The following is a 21,644-nucleotide window of genomic DNA, read 5'->3' on the forward strand; positions in this document are numbered from 1 at the left end:
TCCCACCATCCCTGTGCTGAGTTCCCGGGTCTGTACACCTGCTGTGTCCATTATGAGGGGCTCCCACCATCCCTGTGCTGAGTTCCCGGGTCTGTACACCTGCTGTGTCCATTATGAGGAGCTCCCACCATCCCTGTGCTGAGTTCCCGGGTCTGTACACCTGCTGTGCCCATTATGAGGATCTCCCACCATCCCTGTGCTGAGTTCCCGGGTCTGTACACAACACCCTAAGGTGCACAAATCATTCCTTCTAGCCAAAAAGGAATGATTTCTATATATCACATTAGTTTTTGTCTGTGCCCTCTTGCTCTGATGGGAACTCACAGAAAGCGGTGGTACCACCCCTCCCCCACTCTATTAAAAAAAAAAAAGAAAATGTAACATTAGAGAAAGGTAACCAATAAACATGTTTACAACAATGGCGGCCTATGTCTGTCATGAGAGTTTTCCTTCAAGAAGTAATTCTGACTCATTGTTTCCATCTGACACCCCATGGACAATCCTGTATTCCGCCAGCCGCCAACTTTGATGCAAACCCCATTGATGTCAATGGAAAATGAATCTTGAAAATCAATTCCCTGGAAATTGGGAGATCGGAGATTTCCATGTTTTCTGCAGACACTGGAAAGTGTTGTCTCTCCCTCTATCCATCCAATGATCACACAGCTCCACAGCTTTTTTTTTAATTTCACTTAAATTTAATTTCACTTGAAAATTAAATAATTGAAGAAAACTCCACACGTAATTATCAAAGCAACTGAACTTGCTGTATTTTTCTGATGTTTCGCCGGTCATCCAACCAGCTTTTTCAATTCAGAAGCTCGGATAACCAGCGAATAGATATACGATGACCTGAGAACCTTCACAGACATATCTACATGTCAAATATTTCCATTATTACCGGGAGATAACCATCATCTGGTATGGTGTCTTTCCAGTCTCTGCTCTGTACTCACCAGATTTTCCCAGGTTCAGTGCTGAAAGGAACAAAAAACAAATCATGGAATAAAAACCTGAAACCACTAAAATTGTAATTCATTTAAAAAAAAAATAATCTTATTCAAAAGAATCGATGGAGTTACACACGAGGGATGAGCAAAATCCAGTTTGTGGCCCCACGTTACAGCCACGTGGGAGCGATCTTCCACAAGCAAGCTGACAATCCGTATCGGCAATTAAAAGGTTAAACAGCCTCTTAAAGTTACAGAAGCTCCAATCACCTAATCGGGACCTATACGTATGATAAAACACGACCCCTCCATGACCCGAATATTTCACTTTTATACTCACACAGAACACACAGCTGGTGGGAAAAAAAAGCAACAGAAGACAAATAACAACCAAATACACAAAAAGAAAAAATAGAACACAAACATAAAGATCACTAAATTAAAGTAAACTGACCCAAATACACCCTCCGAAAAAAAAACATGTAGGAGGTTTGTAAGTTTCCAGCTCATTCAGCAAAACTGAGTGTTTTCAGTTGCGCCCAAATCAATTTGACTGAAATCAGTCGGCTCCTCCCTCTCATTATCCTCCGTCATCATCCTATAGAGTGTACTAAGAGTGAGATGGGAGGACTTGCAGGGTCCCGGTCTCCCTGAAAATGGACCAAGTAAGAAAATGGTGGACTCCGGTTTGTATGGTGTATTTTACAGTATGTATCAGGGGGCGGAGCCTCACCTAGTATTATGGAGGAAAAAGCTGTCAGCTACAAGTCTGAAGCTGACAGCTTTTTCTCCATTCAGATCGGCTTCTAGCAGGTTACAGAGCAGGGAAATCCTCCCCGCTGTCTAACCTGTCATGAACGGAGCGCTGGATGTTAATTACAGGCCGCGCTGCATCCAGCTTTTGACAGGTAGTTAGGTTACACAGCAGCGGGCTTCCCCACTGCTTGTGTAACCTAACTATTGAGGACAGAGCTGTCACAGCCTTTACTCTGTGTTAGAGGCGTGAGCTTTGTGGATGGCTTGGACCAATGGCAAAGTGCCATTGGTCCAAGTTGTCCAATCAAAAAAAAACGAAAAAAAACCACTGAGGCCATCGATCTCCATGCGTCAGCAGTGACGAGCAAGTGAGGGACAGGGAGGCTCCTCCCTGTCTCCTCCCTTCCTCCTTCACACTAGCTAAAGGATCAGGTTGGGGGAAGGGCTTTGGCTGGCGTGGGGCGGGGTGGGACGTGGTGCGGGAGAAGCTGGGGAATGCCTCACCCGGAACCAACGGTACCACACGTCACTGGTATGTATGTGTGTTTGTTAAGTGTTTGTTATGGTTTATGTGTTATGTGTGGCTGGCTAGCTGGCTGGTTTGGTGGCCAAAGGTACTACATTTAGGAATCAGACCCCTCCTGTTCAGGAACCAGACCTTCCAATTCAGCAATCAGACCCTCCCATTCAGGAATCAGACCCTCCCATTCAGGAAACAGACCCTCCCATTTTGGAACCAGACCCTCCTATTCAGGAATCAGACCCTCCTATTCAGCAATCAGACCCTCCCATTTTGGAACCAGACCCTCCTATTCAGGAATCAGATCCTCCCATTCAGGAATCAGACCCTCCTGTTCAAGAATCAGACCCTCCTATTCCGAAATCAGACCCCGCATTCAGGAATCAGATCCTCCCATTCAGGAATCAGACCCTCCTGTTCAGGAATCAGACCCCCCCATTCAGGAATCAGACCCTCCTGTTCAGGAATCAGACCCCCCCATTCAGGAATCAGACCCTCCTGTTCAGGAATCAGACCCCCCCATTCAGGAATCAGACCCTCCTGTTCAGGAATCAGACCCCCCCATTCAGGAATCAGACCCTCCTGTTCAGGAATCAGACCCCCCCATTCAGGAATCAGACCCTCCTGTTCAGGAATCAGACCCCCCCATTCAGGAATCAGACCCTCCTGTTCAGGAATCAGACCCCCCCATTCAGGAATCAGACCCTCCTGTTCATGAATCAGATCCTCCCATTCAGGGATCAGAGCCTCCTATTCAGGAATCAGACCCTCCCATTCAGGAATCAGACCCTCCTGTTCAGGAATCATACCCTCCCATTCAGGAATCAGACCCCCCATTCTGGAATCAGATCCTCCCATTCAGGAATCAGACCCCTCCTGTTCAGCAATCAGACCCCCCATTCAGGAATCAGATCCTCCCATTCAGGAATCAGACCCTCCTGTTCATGAATCAGATCCTCCCATTCAGGAATCAGACCCTCCTATTCCGAAATCAGACCCCCCATTCAGGAATCAGATCCTCCCATTCAGGAATCAGACCCTCCTGTTCATGAATCAGATCCTCCCATTCAGGAATCAGACCCTCCTTTTCAGGAATCAGATCCTCCCATTCAGGAATCAGACGCTCCTGTTCAAGAATCAGATCCTCCCATTCAGGAATCAGACCCCTCCTGTTCAGGAATCAGACCCCCCCATTCAGGGATCAGAGCCTCCTATTCAGGAATCAGACCCTCCCATTCAGGAATCAGACCCTCCTGTTCAAGAATCAGACCCTCCCATTCAGGAATCAGACCCTCCTGTTCAAGAATCACCCCCCCCCCATTCAGGGATCAGAGCCTCCTATTCAGGAATCAGACCCTCCCATTCAGGAATCAGACCCTCCTGTTCAGGAATTATACCCTCCTATTCCGAAATCAGACCCCCCATTCTGGAATCAGATCCTCCCATTCAGGAATCAGACCCCTCCTGTTCAGGAATTAGACCCCCCATTCAGGAATCAGACCCCTCCTGTTCAGGAATCAGACCCTCCCATTCAGGAATCAGACCCCTCCTGTTCAGGAATCAGACCCTCCCATTCGGAATCAGTCTGGAAAGGACACGGTGAGGCAAACAGCAACTTCTTCAGAACAGGCAGAGGTCAGAATTGGCTACAAAATTTGTTAAAGTCCTTTCAGTGTACATTGATGAAGCTGACACTTTTTTCATTAAAAGTGGAATTACATTTCAAATAATTAACTGCAGCAGCTTTGAGAGATAAGAGGCATTTAAAGTGTTTTAGATTTCTTCTATATAAAGTATATAAATAAGCTGAATTAAAAAACAAAAAAATGAGGCGGAGCCATGATCTATTTTAAAATTTCATGTAAGGTTCCGATATCAATGTTCTCATCTACTGATTGATACAAGCTTGTTTGTGGTGATCGTTCCGTGTTGTGTGTGTTGTGCTTTGCGTTGTATGTTCCGTGTTTTGTACTTTGTGCGTTGTGTCTATGTATGTTTTATATTATATGTGAGTGTTTTATGTTGTATGGTTGTGTTATAATTCATGTGTTGTCTTGTCTGGGGAAACACAGATAAAATATACAATAAATCTCTTTGTACTTACTCAGGAATATGATGGCGATGAAGGCAGACATGGCGGCCATGCTCAGGAAGGTGTGAGTATCTGTCAGCAAACTAGAAGTTATGACACTTTTCTAACTTCCCGAATTTTATACACAGGAAATGTTTATTAGAGATTATATCTGTTGCTATTGGTTGTTGTACTTTACGCTAGATCACTCATTAGGACGGACACATCCCAACCGGACTCTCTAACTGGTTTTAACTGGCCAACTGAAATAATTTTACCAATCACTATGTAAATGATATCTGAGGCTCTGGAATAAAATAAATGTAATATTTTAGACTGACCCACCTATTCTATAACAGATGAAGAATTGTGTACAACTGACTTAGGTAACCCCGTCATTTACAGCCTGCTTTATAGATACACGGGCAAATTTTTAATTTCCTAGCTGAAAAAAATAATCCCTGAGAAAAAAAAATCACTATTTAGTGCTACTGAGTGTTATATTGTTGTCATTGGACGTTCTCTTATTATTTTTTGGTGTATTTTTTTCATAGCAAGGGGAAAAAAAAGATGCAAAAATATCAACATAAAAAGATTAACTACACATAAATGTCTGTAGTCTATGAGTGGTTACCCATGTGGTGTAACATCAGGGTGCTTTGATTCTCATTGGTGTTGGGAACTGGAACATTTGCTTACTTTGAAGCTTGTCTGTTTGGAACTAACTGGAATATTGGAGTCTATGGGGTTGATTTACTAACCTTATAAACACACCACGAACATGTATACACCTCTGTAGTGTGTTCCCTCCCAGCATGATCTATGGGTGGAATCTAAACACCTTTGTAGTGTGTACACACCCAGCAGGTGTGTTGTGCAAAGCAAAGCATGAATTACAAGGTGCTGTTGTGTAAATTAGCTCTATGTTGTGTTGCTTGCGTTGATGAATGCAGGAATGTAAATGCATGAGCTAACCATTTTTGTCTAAACTGTGAAGAAGCATTATATATGCATCATGTGCAGGATTTTTCCATATATGGCATTAGTGGAAATATGCTTTTAGAGACTTTTTGGTTGATAAATACGTTTTGCTGTGTAAAAATCACACGCACCTGGTGCGTGCGTGTGTTTAGGTTAGTAAATCACCCCCTAAGCTTCTTAGCTCTTTAAAGGAGAACTATGAGGTGAGTGCTTTTCACCCATCCTCATAGTTCTAGCCGACCTGTGACAATGAAACTGTCACAGGTCGGCTCATTAGATCGGGAGGTGAGCGAACACATACCGGCATTCGCTCACCTCTCGATCCTGTCATGGCTCTCTGCCGTGACAGGGGAGGGGCTGGATTCCCCTCTCCCCGCTCCGATCCTCCAGCGCTGACTGTCGGAACGGACAGGGGAGGGGGCGGGTACAGCTGGCTCTGCCTCTAGATAGGCTGAGCCAGCTGTCAGTCACGCAGCTGGGCGGATCCCGGCATAATTGTCGGGATCCGCTTCAGCTGCGGCGTCTCTGTATACCGCGAGCTGCTTCACGTGGTATACTGAGCCTAGGGTGACGGGAGGACGCTAGTTTGTGTCCTCCCGTTACCCTAAGGAGAACTATGGGGAAAAGCCCTAACCCCATAGTTCTCTTTTAAATGGGTTCCACACTCGTCTCTCCCCTTGTACTTGTATTTATATTTATATGTTGTAAAATGTATTCATGTGATTGTAATTGTTATTTGCTATGAAATGAATAAAATTTGAATAATAAAAAAAACTACACATAAATGTATTTGTTTTCTCTTATTTTTAACATATTTTATTGTAATATAAAAGGAAAACATAAAATACATGCACATAAGGAAAAAACACAGTTATATTTGTTTGTTTGTCTGTCTGTGGATAAAATGGGGGAGGGGCAACTATATGGCAGATGAGGTTTAATGTCGATAAATGTAAAGTAATGTAAAAGTAAAAAATAGGCAAGCGGATTACAAATGAATGGGAACTCCACTGGGGAAGTCAGGAATGGAGAAAGATTTGGGGGTCATAGTAGACCAGAGATTGAATAATAGCTTGCAGTGCCAGGCCGCGATAAACAAAGCGAGCAGAGTTCTGTCTTGTATTAAGAAGGGGGATGTACTGTGGAGAAAAATCTATAATTTCACCACTTAGATCACTGGTTCGGCCTCATCTGGAGTATGCGGTCCAGTTTTGGTCACCAATGCACAGAAGGGATGTCATGGAGCTGGAGAGAGTCCAGAGAAGGGCAACGAAACTAATTAGGGGGATGGAGGACCAAAGCTATGAGACAAGGTTACTAAATCTAAACATGTTCACACTGGAAGTGAGGAGATTAAGGGAGGACATGGTTTTGATGTACAAGATGTTTAGTGGTGATAGCAACATCAGAAATAAACCTTTTACAGTAAACTCCCTAACAAGGACTAGAGGCCACCACCTAAAACTGGTGGAGAAAAGATTTCAGCACAAGGGGCGTAGGGGCTTCTTCTCAGTTAGAATGGTTAGGGTCTGGAACTCGCTGCCACAAGCAGTGGTATCAGCTGAGAGTGTGGAATCATTCAAAAAGCATTTGGACAATTTCCTCAGAGACCGCAACATACAGGGGTACAGGTACACTTAAAAACAAGATCACACAGACTCGTACACATGCAGAATCACATACATACACGCAATAGGTGAACTTGATGGACCTGTGTCTTTATTCAACCTCAAATACTATGTACCTATCTACTTTATTTTTACATTTTTCATTTTACTATTCTTGTGCATATTCTTTTTTATGTGTAACAAAAATGCAAATATATTTGTTTGTACTTTATTTTTACATTTTACCGTTTTTGCTGCTATTCTTTCTTACTGTGAAAAAAACCTAAGAAATTATTCTTTTATACTTCATTTTTATATTTTACATATTAATATTTTGGTGACTACTTTTTCTTACTGTGAAAAAACACAACAAACAAAAAAACAGAAAAGTGCACTTACTTTTTTGCCACAAAATGGCTCCCTGCCTACACAAACTTCAGAAGACTGCCCCCAATCTCCTCCCACCAAAGGTAGTCCACCAATGCTATGCTATTCAGCCTTATCCCCCCTCCTACACCTCCAACTGACCATCCCACCCCCTCCATCTCAGAATCCTATTCTTACCTAACATTTGGCTCTGGACTGCACCCATCATGCCCCTCTTACACATACAGCTCCATAGGGGAACGTTACCAGGACAGATATTTGACAAAAACGTACAGAACTGTAACAAAATATCAGAAGTGGCAAAGCTTAAAAATATCTCCATTTGATGGTATCTTCATTCCTACATCAGAGCGTCTCTGCATTTCCTTCCTCCTAGACTCTTCTGATGGTGAGAGATCGGAGTGACCACTTCCGTACTGTGTGCTGTGTGAGCTCTATACAGATCCCTCTTAATTTTTCATCATATTATATTATTATCAGGTATCTGTGTGTTTATTTATTGGTATTAAACATTGAAACATCATAAAAAATCATTTTTTCCTTCAACAAGACAATTTTTCAATTTTCGTAATAAAATTTCCTCAATGGTTCTTGGAAGTTCTTCCTCTTCCTTCTCTCTACCACTTGTTGTGGAAGTAGATGAAGCATGCAGCAGCAGCTAATATACATACAGAGATCACCAGACGTATAATATTCTGCACTGTGTAATCTGAGGAGATAATAAGATGATACATAGGTAAAATAAAACATAATTCCTCTTTAGAAATGACTCTTTGACGTTGATCTACTAAATGGTTGGAGGCTGATGACCTTGCAGACAATCTTCAATTCGAAAATAATGTTCACTTAGCTAAGTAAATAAGGTGAAGTTGTTGACTCTAAAGCCCATCTTCCGGAAAGATCTCCCCGGCCCCATCTCTTCCACCCATCCACCTCACACCCATTTTGCACCTATTTAAAATTTTACTAAACTCCTAACTCTGCCGTCCTTGTCCCTCACCAGCACCACTTCTGGAGTGACAACCAGTGGGTCAAGCGCCAAGGTCTGTGCCCACACCAAAAGGTCACCTTGTTATCAAGCCACTGCAGTCTTCTGGATCCTGAGAGGACCCAATAAGAAGTGTCCATGTCCTTCAGGCCCCCGAAGAAGGACCCTTCTCCTCTGCAGGGAAGACAGTAAAAGACCTTGGACTCAGTGCCTTGTTTTTGGTGAAATGGCTCCTTTCAGTTATTCTGGTCCCTCAATAACTGAGAACGTGATGTTAGAGATTGAGGAACCGAGGACACTAACCCTAACCTTTTATACAAATAGACAAAAATGTGGAAAGAAATTTGTAATTCGTTTTAATTGTTGATTTTTAACATATAATTATTTTTATTTGTCTACTAGAAGAAAGGAATTTCATTCCAAATGCACATCAAGTGTGTCTAGAAAGAATGAGAGTTGCAGGTGTCATTGACTTGGCATTGTTTGTTTAAAATTTTGACAAAATTTTGGCAAATTTTAGCAGATTCCAACTCATGGCTAATAGTGATAACATTCTGTGAAAATGTTCTTAATTTACAGCAAAATACATTTCGGGGTAAATCACTCCACTCATCCCTACACATGATTTGGGGTTTAAAGTAAACCCATTCCACCTTATTCTCTACGTTATGTGAGAATTCTCTACTCCTTGAGTAAATCAATGCCATTGGTGGCAAAGCACCTGGGACTTTATATTTAAAAGCCTTACCCTGCCTTCCTGCTATGAAGCCCTTTGTGTGCCAATCACTAAGTCAGACAGGTCTATCTCTATTGGGACAATGTGTCCCTCATGAGTGACATCACTTGGTAATGTGTACAATCTGATCTTCCTGCTCCTGAAGTCTGTTTCACAGGCCGGCTGTAGAAATTATGAAATACCCACACGTGATAATGGCCTAATTCAAATGATATAAAAATGTACAAAACGTAATTTTTGGATGTTTATTTTTTTAAAATTATATTTACAAATTTAAATTAGAAGGTCCTAGAAAAGCCTTCCGAAATTCCCGGTAATCTTGGTGAAGGTCATTACACCCATTACTCCTACTATTCCTATTACTCCCATTACACCCATTACTCCTACTATTCCTATTACTCCCATTACTCCCATTACTCCTATTATTCCTATTATTCCTATTACTCCCATTATTCCCATTACTCCCATTACTACATTCTACTAATGGCAGAAGATGGGAAGTGAATATTATATATGACTGCGTAGCCGTAATGTGTGATTGGACAAGACACTGATTCATTGTTATGTGCTCACCATATATCCGGATGTAGAACTCATCACTCCTCTTCCTCACAGTGTCAGTCGCTGTTCTCACTTCACAGGTATATTTCCCAGAATTCTCCAGCTGAGCTGACCGCACTCTGTATGTATCAGATACACTGAACTCCTGCACGGTCCGTCCATCTCTGTAGAATGCAAACTGCAGCTCTGTGCCACCTCGGAGCGGATCCAGTCTGGTGTCACATCTCACCGTCATGTCCCCTCCTTCTATTACCCTGTACTGCACTTTTATTTCCGGAGGAGAGAAGAGCTCTGGAAATGGAAATCATGACAATGATAAATTGATGGAATTGGGTTGCTTCTCTCTTGCTGAAATCCAGAGTCTTTATTATTGTATATTTCACTTCCTGTCATTAAGGCCCATTATATGTGCGTTTCGTTTCGTAAAGATTTTTGGAGGAATTTTTCTGAAATTCGTACATTCGGATGCATTTCGAATTTCCGAATGACAGAAAAAACCACGGCCAACGAATACGAATTTCCGATAAGGAACATTTCGGATGCACTCGAATTTCTTTTCCCAAAGTTTTGTTGTGTTAAGCATCAACTTAAAAAAAAATCCGAACTTTCGTTAGCGGTAGTACGTATGATTTTTGGCTGCAGCAACATTTTGTTTTTGCAGTCTGCAGAAGACATTCAAAAAAAAAGCGTGTACTTCCCCCTAATTGCTATCAGACCCTTTAGGTCTGGCAGGAATGTTAGGAGGGACCCCAAGTTAAAAAATAAAAATATAAGTGGGGGGGTTCTCCCCAAAAGTCATACCAGGCCCTTTTGATCAGGTAGACATTTTAGGGTGAACCACATCTCCAAAAAATGTGGTGGGGAAATGTGGGGTCCCCCCTAAAATTCCTACCAGACCCTTGATCCGAGCACAGGCCTGGTATGAATTTTGGGAGTAATCTCACATACTTTTTTTTTCGGGGGGGTCCCCTTGTAACATTCCTACCAGACCTAGGGGGTCAATTGGGGGGCATCTCACTTTTTTTTCTCTTCTGTGGACTGTAAGAAAAGTAATTTTCACGTCACTTTGCTGCAATGACAATTCGTTCACAAAGAATATTCGTACAGGCGTCCGCTAACGAAAATTCAGATTTAGTCAGAATCCCGAAAAAACGAATTAACGAAAAAGTCGAATGAAAACTAAATGATTTTTTTTGCCAGCACACGTGTCTAGACATAATGTTCACCTGATCAGAGATCACAGGTCAGGAAAGCATTATGGGTTTCGCTTTTGGTCCCTGGGAGAACTTGCCCTGGCAAACATGCAAAGCTCACCATGAGCACAACTCAGAAGTGAACATGAACCTCATCCCTAGTCTAGTCATCTCATATTAGATTTTGGGAGATCAAAGAGTGTTCACACAGCAAACCATACTGAGCTCCTCCTACTACAGTGACCAATCCCCAGACAGTCCAGTACCATCTCCAGACCCCCCGTAGCATTTCCAGACCCCCGTACCATCTGCAGACTCCCCCTACAATCTCCAGGATGTGCTGTGTTATAGGGACTCACCTTTCACAGTGACAGGCAATTCAGCTGAGTACTTCTCAGGATAATCCACACGATTTATCTCTTTGGTACATTTATAATGTCCAGTTGTGTTTAGATCGACTTTATGAATATGAAACTCATCGAGGGATTGTGGTTTTATCTCTTCATCATCCTTGTAAAATGTTGCTGGAAGGCCAGTAAAAACTTTCATATGATGACATCTCAGAGTCAGGGGGTCTCCTTCATAAAAGGCAGATGGAGGTCTCTGCAGAATGAGATAATCTGGAGGAAAAAAAATATATATATATGTGTGTGTGTACACAGACAACATAACAGTATATTGGAATTATGGAGACACATGAGACAGATAACTTACTGTTTATAACACTCAGAGTGACGGGATCACTGATATCACTGCCACTGACCCGGCACTGGTAATCTCCACTGTCCCCCACTCCTGAAGATCTTATTGGAAGGGTCTGTTGCTTTCCAGGTATCGGTTGGTTGTCTTTGTACCAGTGATAGGTCCGGGGTTCCTCTGGTACAGTAGACGTCACATTACATATTAGAGTCACGGAGTCATTCTGTAGTATTTTCCCCCAGTTGGGTGTGAAGGTCACCACCGGTCTGATGGCACCTTCTATAGAGGAGAGAAGCTCACACATAAACACATACATAGCACAATGTACAACAATGAGAACATGTAGATGATGAGGGAATTTTCTGTTTGAAAAGAAAACAAATTATCTTTACAATCCAGGAAGATTAAGGAGTTAATGTATAAAACTTCTGCCCAGCGTATAGCTGGGTGAATGCTGATCGCACGGCATTACTTTCATTAGATGGAAGTTACTATGCTCCTCGGCTCCCTCTAGTGGCAGTAATGGTGTGTGAACGGCATTCACCCAGCTATACGCCGGATGAAAGTTTTCTACATCAACTCCTTAGTCTTTAACACTCTACATATAGAATACAATGCAGTGAGGTGGGGGCTGGGGGGTGGAACCGCCAGTGGGGGACCCGGCATCCAACACACCCGGCAGTGAGGATGATTTTATATATAACTACCTTATAATCACTTTGAGAGTGAATTCCAAAGTGCAGCCAAATTCAGCCGATGTACGGCTGATTTTAGCCGATGTACGGCTGATTTTAGCCGATGTACGGCTGATTTTAGCCGATGTACGGCTGATTTTAGCCGATGTAAAGGCTGAAATTAGCCGTACAAGGCTGAAGTGAATAGCCGAACAGCGTTCATCTCACTTCACTTCGGTTCAGTTATTCACTCGGCTGCCTTTTGGCAGTTTGGTGAATAACCCCCTTACTCTTTAACACTCTACATATAGAATACAATGCAGTGAGGTGGGGGCTGGGGGGTGGAACCGCCAGTGGGGGACCCGGCATCCAACACACCCGGCAGTGAGGATGATTTTATATATAACTACCTTATAATCACTTTGAGAGTGAATTCTCACTTAGCTTAGTGAATGAGGTGAAGTTGTGCTGACTTCAGTCATCCAATCACGTGCAAGCAAGTTTTTGGACTGCACATGATTGGCTATTCGTTGCTTAGTGAATGTTGAAAATTCTCTCCTCCTATAGTGAATCAGGGTCACTGCAATGCTAAAGATTCTTCACACCAAGAGAACAAGACCACTCTCCAGAGAATTAAAGTGCATGTCAGGGTAACATAAAAACACATAATCAGAACATCTCTGCAGTAATTGTACATTGCGCCGTGTTTTGCCTCTTTTGAAAATGCAAAAAAAAATCCTCTCCCTGCCAGAAATCCAACTTCCTGTATTCGGCTGACAACTCTGCTGCCGTACTGAAATTCCTAGCAATGTTATCAGCCCTGCCCAGTTCTTCTCCGCTGGACTACAGAACACCCCATCCTCATCTCCATTAGTGATGAGCCGAACACCCGTCGTGTTCGGTTCGAATTTACATTTTAGAACATGGGAAAAGTTCGAATTCAAACTCGAACTTAATACAAGTCTATAGGGGTAGATTTTTGATAATCAAATGTCCCCATTTTGAAGCCTTATATGCAGGTTATTGGCCATAAAAGGTGTATGGGGTTCCGGGTTCTGCCCTGGTGTACTGGAATCAATGGGAATTGTTTTTAAAGGAGAACTATGAGGCGAGTGCTTTTCACTCACCTCATAGTTCTAGCCGACCTGTGACAATGAGACTGTCACAGGTCGGCTCAGTAGATCGGGAGGTGAGCGAACATATATACCGGCGTTCGCTCACCTCTCGATCCTGCCACGGCTCTCTGCCGTGACAGGGGAGGGGCTGGATTCCCCCCTCCCCGCTCCAATCTGCCAGCGCTGACTGGCGGAACGGATGGGGCGGGTACAGTTGGCTCTGCCTCTAGATAGGCAGAGCCAGCTGTCAGTCACACAGCTGGGCGGATCCTGGCACAATTGTCGGGATCCGCTTCAGCTGCGGCATCTCAGTGTACTGAGCCTAGGGTGACGGGAGGACGCTAGTTTGTGTCCTCCCATTACCCTAAGGAGAACTATGGGGAAAAGTCTTAACCCCATAGTTCTCCTTTAAATATCGTTTTTAAAGGAGCAGTGATTTTAACATTGCTTGAAATGAAACAATAAAAATGAAAAATTTCGTGCCTGGGGGGTCCCCTTAACCTGCCTGTGAAGTGGCGGATCTGTACGATGTATAGAACCTGCTGCAGCAAAACTGACATTCATAAAGAAAAATAAATGACTTTATTTATTTGTATTAAAGTGCTCGGTTCCCCCTCCCAAACCTAGAAAAGTTTCCTGAAATTCCCGGTAATCTTGGTGAAGGTCGTTATTCCCATTACTACATTCCACTAATGGCAGGAGATGGGAAGTGAATATTATATATGAACCTGTAGCCGCAATGTGTGATTGGACAAGACACTGGTTCATTGTTATGTGCTCACCGTATATCCGGATGTAGAACTCATCACTCCTCTTCCTCACAGTGTCAGTCGCCGTCCTCACTTCACAGGTATATTTCCCAGAATCCTCCAGCTGAGCTGACCGCACTCTGTATGTATCAGATACACTGAACTCCTGTACAGTCCGTTCATCTCTGTAGAAGGCAAACAGCAGCTTTGTACCACCTCGAAGCGAATCCAGTCTGGTGTCACATGTCACCGTCATGTCTCCTCCTTCTATTACCCTGTTCGTGGTCACTTTTATACCCGGAGGAGAGAAGAGCTCTGGGAGAGGAAATCATGACATTGATAAAGTGACTGATTGGGTTGCTTCTTGCGTGCTAAAATCCCGAGTCTATATTATTGTTTGAGTCGCTTCCTGTCATTGAGGTTGAACTCCGGAGATTAGGGATGCACCGATACCAATACTAGTATCTGTATTGGTGCCGATGCCGAATACTTGTACTCGCCCAAATGCTCCGATGCCTAGCCTGATACCCGAGCTTCCACGTGACGAGGGAGCATGGAGCCGGCTTACTGGGCTAATCAGGAAGCCGGGCAGCGTGTAAATGACTCGCTGCCCGGTTTCCTGGTTGGTCGGGAAACTGGCCAGTCAGGAAACCGGGCGCCATGTAATGATGCGACGCCCGGCTCTCTGATTGGCCGGGAAGCCAGCTTCATGCTCCCTCATCAACTCGTGACGAGGGAGCATGGAGCCAGCTTCCCGGCCAATCAGGAAGCCGGCTGCCACGTCATTACACGGCGCCTGGCTTCATGATTGGCCAGAAAGCCGGCTCCGTGCTTTCTGGTCATGTAGTGAAGAGAAGCACTGAGACGGCTTCCCTGCTAATCGGGAAGCCGGGTGGTGAGTCATTACATGCCGCCTGGCTTCCTTAATGGGACTTCCAATATCGGTATTCGGCATCGGCGAGTACCGGGAAAAAAATATCGGGACTCGATACCGAGAAAACGGTATCGGTGCATCCCTACCGGATGCTCCCACTATCCCTGGTGGGCTTTTATTTGTTTTATAATATTAAGAACAGGAATGAGTGAAATAGAGAGATTCACATTACTCTTTGAGTGGACGGACTGCCAAGAACCAGGCAGGGTATGGTGAGGTTGGCTCAAAAGAACCAAAATGACTTTCTTGTGAACCCATGTGAAGCACAGAGGAGCCATCTTGGAGAAATCTTCATGACTCCTCTCCACTAACCATCAACTACACTGAAGGAGTTTATTCCCTATTGGGGGATTGCAGGTGGAGGAGGGGCACAGTTGTGAACCCCATTGATGTCAATGGAAGGGCAACTTTGAAAATCAATTCTCTCCCTTTTCAAGTCTAATGGGAGAGGGACTTCCAACTATAGGCATGGAGGGCTGGGCACTGCCCTGGGGGACATGTACCAATGCAAACAAAATAAAAAAATACAGTTCAGCGGGGAGATGGCCCCCCATTTTATGCAACTTCGTGGGTGACCTGGGGAAAACACCTGTTTTTAAATGACATGCTACAGATGATGGCTTTAAGCATGATGGCAATAAGAGATTGACTAACTTTATTAGCAGCTATGGCAATGGGGCAACTAAAGATGCGCTGCTTTGGTGTACTGGTGTGGCTATGCGCCATCCATGGTCGATCCGAGTGATAAGAGGTCCATGGTCAATCCATACCATCTCCAGACCCCCTGTACCATCTCCAGACCTTCTGTACCATCTCCAGACCCCCGTACCATCCCCAGACCTCACGTACCAATACTGTATATTGGACTTATGGAGACAGATAACTCACTGCTTGTAACATTTAGAGTGACGGGATCACTGATATCACTGACACTGATCCCGCACCGGTAATCTCCACTGTTCTCATCTCTTGAATATGTTATTGGAAGGTTCTGTTGGTTTCCAGGTATCGGTTGGTTGTCTTTGTACCAGTGATAGGTCCAGGGTTTCTCTGGTACAGGAGATGTCATATTACATGTTAGAGTCACGGAGTCACCCCATAGTATATTCCCCCAGTTGGGTGTGAAGGTCAGCGACGGTCTGATGGCACCTCCTATAGAGGAGAGGAGCTCACACATAAACACATAGATAACACAATGTACAACAATAAGAACATGTAGATGAAGGCAGCCAGGCGGCTGAGCCAAGCCAAACGTATATGCTTCGGCTCGGCTGAGCTGTATTGACACGCGAAGCGTGGTATAGCCACTCAAATGACAGCTGGGCGGAGCCCGTCAGGATCTCGCGGCTGGCTCTGCCCAGTTGTAATGACAGATCAGCGTCCCCAAAATGACCTGGGGACGCTGATCTGTCATGAAACAATAAGAACTGGGCGGAGCCGGCGGTGATGTTAAGGCCGGCTCCACCCAGTTGTTATTCATTGGCTGGGACCTGCTAGAAGACTCCAATAGGAAACAGTTGGGCGGACTAGCTGTCAGCGGTAGCGCCGCCCAATTGTTATTCTTTTTTTCTTAATTTTCCTATTTTTTTAGTCATTTTTAAAATCATTTTTCTACTTTATTTTTTTTCTTCATTCTTTTCACCTGTTTTCTACGCTCGGCGGCATCCGGCTGTTCACTCACTGCCGTTCGGGCCAGTGGCGGAGCTAAGGAACAAAGGGCCCTGGTGCAAGATTTTTTTTGGCCCCCCCCCCCAAAAAAAACACAAACAAAGCGTTCTACTTCCGCAGGGCTCGGCCACGATGTACGGCTGATTTTAGCCGATGTATGGCTGATTTTAGCCGATGTACGGCTGATTTTAGCCGATGTACGGCTGATTTTAGCCGATGTAAAGGCTGAAATCAGCTGTACAAGGCTGAAGTGAATAGCCGAACAGCGTTCATCTCACTTCACTTTGGCTCGGTTATTCACTCGGCTGCCTTTTGGCAGTTTGGTGAATAACCCCCTTACTCTTTAACACTCTATATATATAATACAATGCAGTGAGGTGGGGGCTGGGGGATGGAACCACCAGTGGGGGACCCGGCATCCAACACACCCGGCAGTAAGGATGATTTTATATATAACTACTTTATATTCGCTTAGCTTAGTGAATGAGGTGAAGTTGTGCTGACTACAGTCATCCAATCACGTGCAAGCAAGTTTTTGGACTGCACATGATTGGCTATTCGTTGCTTAGTGAATGTTGGCTTTTCCTGTTGAAAATTCTTTACTCCTTCAGTGAATCAGGGTCACTGCAATGCTACAGATTCTTCAGTCGCTTCAAACGAGCAATGAGAGCGCTCTGCAGAGAATTAAAGTGCATATCGGGGTAACATAAAAACACATAATCAGAACATCTCTGCAGTAATTGTACATTGCGCCGTGTTTTGCCTCATTTAAAGATGTTTAAAAAAAAACTCCCGTCCCTGCCAGAAATCCAGTGAGCTCCCAACTTCCTGTAATGGGCTGACAACTCTGCTTCTGCTGTACTGAAATTCCAAGTAGTGTTAACAGCAGGGGTTGGGGAATGGGGAAGTGTATTATTGTGGGGGAGACTGGGAATGGGGGGAGTGTTTTTTTATGCGGGGCCAGGGAATGGACGCAGTGTATTCTTATGGGAGGCCAGGGAATGGAGGGAGTGTATTCTTATGGGTTGGCCGGGGGATGGGGAAGTGTATTATTGTGGTATGAAGATTTTCCGCCGGTCATCCAACTAGCTTTTTCAATTCAGAAGCTGGTCAGATGACCAGCGAAACGTCTTCAAGAAGAATACAGCAATCTCAGTAGCTTTGATTTATTTTTTACAGATATACGATGACATGGATGCCTGAGAACCTTCACAGACATATCTACATGTCATTGTCACATATTTCCATTATTACCGGGAGATAACCATTATCTGGAATGGTGTCTTTCCAGTCTCTGCTCTGTACTCACCAGATTTTGCCAGATTCATTGCTGAAACAAACAAAGAACAATTCATGGAGTAAAAACCTGAAAACTCTAAAAATGGAGTTCATATTTTTTACAAATATTCCTATTCAAAAGAATCGATGGAGTTACACACAAGGGATGTGCAAAATTGAGTTGTTGGCACCACGTTACAGACACGTAGGAGCGATCTTCCACATGCAAGCTGACAATCCGTAGCGGCAATGAAAAGGTTAAACAGCCCCTTAAAGCTACAGAAGCTCCAATCACCTAACCGGGACCTGTACGTATGCTAAAACACGACCCCTCCATGACCCGAATATTTCACTTTTATACTCACACAGAACACACAGCTGGTGGAAAAAGGAACAGAACACAAATAACAACCAAATACACAAAATATAATAATATAAAAATACAAACATAAAGATCACTAAATTAAAGTAAACTGACCCAAATACACCCTCCGAATAAAACACATTTTTAATGTAGGAGGTTTGTAAGTTTCCAGCTCATTCGGCAAAACTGAGTTCCACTGATGGCAAAATCAGAAATGTTGCACCCAAATCAATTTGACTGAAATCAGTCGGCTCCTCCCTCTCATTATCCTCCGTCATCATCCTATAGAGTGTACTAAGAGTGAGATGGGAGGACTTGCAGGGTCCCGGTCTCCCTGAAAATGGACCAAGTAAGAAAATGGTGGACTCCGGTTTGTATGGTGTGTTTTACAGTATGTATGTGTGTGTGTTATGATTTATGTGTTATGTGTATGTTATGTGTGTGTGTTATGATTTATGTGTTCGTTGTGTGTGTTATGTGTGTGTTATGTATGTATGTGTGTTATGATTTATGTGTTAGGTGTGTGTGTTATGTGTATGTTATGTGTGTGTTATGATTTATGTGTTATGGTTTATGTGTTCATTGTGTGTGTTATGTGTGTGGGTTATGGCTTATGTGTTCATTGTGTGTGTTATGTGTGTGTTATGGTAAAGGTGTTAGGTGTGTGTGTTATGTGTGTGTGTTATGTGTGTGTTATGGTATATGTGTTTGTTGTGTGTGTTATGTGTGTGTTATTGTATATGTGTTAGTCGTGTGTGTTATGGTATATGTGTTTGTTGTGTTTGTTATGTGTGTGTGTGTGTGTGTGTGTTATGGTTTATGTGTTTGTGTGTGTGTGTGTGTTATGGTTTATGTGTTTGTGTGTGTGTTATGTGTGTGTTATGGTTCATGTGTTTATTGTGTGTGTTATGTGTGTGTTATGGTTTATGTGTTAGGTGGTGTGTGTGTTATGTGTGTGTGTTACATGTCGGTGTATGTGTAATGGTTTATGTTTTGGGTGTGTGTGTTATGTGTGTGTTATATGTGTGTTACGTGTGTTGTGTACGTGCTATGTACTATGTGTGTGTTAAGGTTTATGTGTCAGGTGTGTGTTATGTGTGTTATGGTATATGTGTTACTTTGTATATGATCAGCTCAGGGAAGGTTCTCAGAAACACAGATAACATATAGAATAGACTTCTTTGTACTTACACAGAAATACGACAATGAGGACGGACATGACGGACATCACCAGTACGATGTTTCTGTCTGAAATGGAGAAGTTTTTGCCTCTCTTCTAATTTCCTGAATTGTATACTTCAAGAGATGTCACATATGTTGAAATCAGTGCAGAGGGTGTGTGCAAAAAATGATGAACAGTTATGAAATGTTCACTGCACTAAAAAACATTTCCCATAATAACATGTTGGCCAATAGAGTTTAGAATCAGTGTTCTAACACTCCCTCCAGGATCCAAGAACCGGCATCCCCGGCATCATAGAGCCACAGGTTAATAAAACACACCTTAATTCACCTTCATTCACCTTCATCCACCTTCATTCACTTTCATTCAACGCTCTTCCCAGCCAAGCGGTGAAAAACTCTCAGGGATTGATTGGCATCTATCTGTCCTTCATGCAGCCTGCAAAGGAAATGGTTTCATACGCTCCATTCATTCTAGTCTATAGGGGCCTAGTATTCAGCCAGATATGGCTGGTTGGTTGGATGGTTAGCTAGCTGGTTTTTTGATGGCTGGTTGGTTGGATGACTGGCTGGCTGGCTGGCTAGCTGGCTGGTTGGTTGGTTGGTTGGTTGGTTGGTTGGGTGGTTGGTTGGTTAGTTTGTTGATTGGGTGGTTGGCTGGCTAGCAGGCTGGATGGTTGGTTGGTTGGTTGGTTGGTTGGCTGGTTGGTTGTTTGGTTGGTTGGTTGGTTAGTTTGTTGATTGGGTGCTTGGTTGGATGACTGGCTGGCTGGTTGGCTGGATGGTTGGTTAACTTTTACCAAAGGTACTAAATTTATTAGGGATGCACCGATACCATTTTTTCGATATTTTGTTCTCAGTACTCCTTGATACCAAGTACCGATAGTGGTGCTTCCGCTGGCAGGGAGCCGGCTTCCTGGGCAACCTGGATTGCCTGAGAAGCTGGCTCACTGTTGTGTGGCCAGCTTGATTGAGCTTGGCCCGGAAACCTGCTTTCCAGTCGATCAAGAACCTAGGCGGCGAGTAATGACCCGCCTCCCAGCTTCCTGATAGGCTAGAAAGCAGGCTTGATGGTGATTGGCTGGAAAGCCAGCTTCCCGGCCAATCAGCATCGAGCCAGCTGTTCGGCCAATCAGCAAGGAGCCGGCTGTTCGGCCGGCTCGATGCTGATTGGCCGGGAAGCCGGCTACCCAGCCAATCAGCATGGAGGCGGCTTCCCGGCTAATCAGGAAGCCTGGCGACGAGTAATGAGCCACCTTCCAGGTCCTGATTGGCCAGAAAGCAGTCTTGATGCTGATTGACTGGAAAGCCGGCTTTCCGGCCAATCAGCATCGAGCCGGCTGTTCAGCCAATCAGCAAGGAGCCGGCTGTTCAGCAGGGAGGCGGATCATTACTCGCCGCCCATCTTCCTGATCGCACAGGAAGCTGGCTCCATGTTCCCCTACGGCACTGCTGGACAGAAAAAATCTTACTCTGACCTGAAGTTCTAGTATTGGGGGAAGGCATTGGAGCATTTGGTGACTACAAGTACTCGCCCAAATACTCGGTATTGGCACCAAAACCGATACGAGTATCGGTATCGGTGCATCCCTAACATTTACTGCAGTCTAATAGTTTTGAATGGGTGTCAGTGCCAAGTGTGTTTGCTGAGGTGCATTCCCACAGTGGGATACAAACGTTCTGTAGGCTTTAAACATGAACATTGCAGTGTGCATACACGGGAGGGACCGGACCCGACTAAAAATTCACTTACATGTAAGCAGCAGCCGATTTTGTTCTGAAGGTGTAGAAACCTCTCTTAGGGACACGGAATTAAATAAAAACTGACCGAGGACCAAACCCTTCAACACCCCATCCCAAAACTAAGAAATAAATGTTTGTCTGGTATTCAAGTTTAAAGTTTTTATTACAAATACAAAAACATTGTTACACATTCCTAATGTGGTGAAGACATGTTGGAGATTCTTTGAAGCGTACGGTGCCTTGGACGTTCTTCCATAAAAGAATTTCCATTGTGGAAGTTCCTCCATCGTGGAAGAAGGTGAGACACATCGGCAGCCAATACGTCAGACGTCCGGTTCAGGTTGTTACCAATTTTGTGCCTTTATGTATTTTGGTATCAAAAAAGATTCAACGATATCTTAAAAATGGCTCCATGTTGTTTGGCCGGCTTGATTATGCTTGCCCCGGAAACTGGCTTCCCAGCCGATCAGCTGCAAGTAATGACTCAT

General features: G+C 44.0%; 1 protein-coding gene across 1 annotated transcript in view; it reads right to left on the reverse strand.

The window, feature by feature from the left end:
• The window catches only part of LOC108795008 (Fc receptor-like protein 6), a 22,836-nt gene extending 1,393 nt beyond the window's left edge, over window positions 1–21,443 (reverse strand). Inside the window, exons 1-7 of the mRNA XM_018566174.1 lie at window positions 21,344–21,443; window positions 17,899–17,919; window positions 15,810–15,971; window positions 14,021–14,302; window positions 11,465–11,728; window positions 11,110–11,370; window positions 9,570–9,848 (exon numbers count right to left, since the gene is read on the reverse strand). Of these exons, the coding sequence (XP_018421676.1) occupies window positions 9,570–9,848; window positions 11,110–11,370; window positions 11,465–11,728; window positions 14,021–14,302; window positions 15,810–15,971; window positions 17,899–17,919; window positions 21,344–21,443 (1,369 nt within the window). The remainder of the gene's footprint in view (window positions 1–9,569; window positions 9,849–11,109; window positions 11,371–11,464; window positions 11,729–14,020; window positions 14,303–15,809; window positions 15,972–17,898; window positions 17,920–21,343) is intronic.
• Between the last annotated feature and the right edge of the window lie 201 nt (window positions 21,444–21,644).

The sequence above is a fragment of the Nanorana parkeri genome, unplaced genomic scaffold (assembly GCF_000935625.1).
Source record: "Nanorana parkeri isolate BGI_ZX_2015 unplaced genomic scaffold, ASM93562v1 scaffold923, whole genome shotgun sequence".
Classification (NCBI taxonomy): domain Eukaryota; kingdom Metazoa; phylum Chordata; class Amphibia; order Anura; family Dicroglossidae; genus Nanorana; species Nanorana parkeri.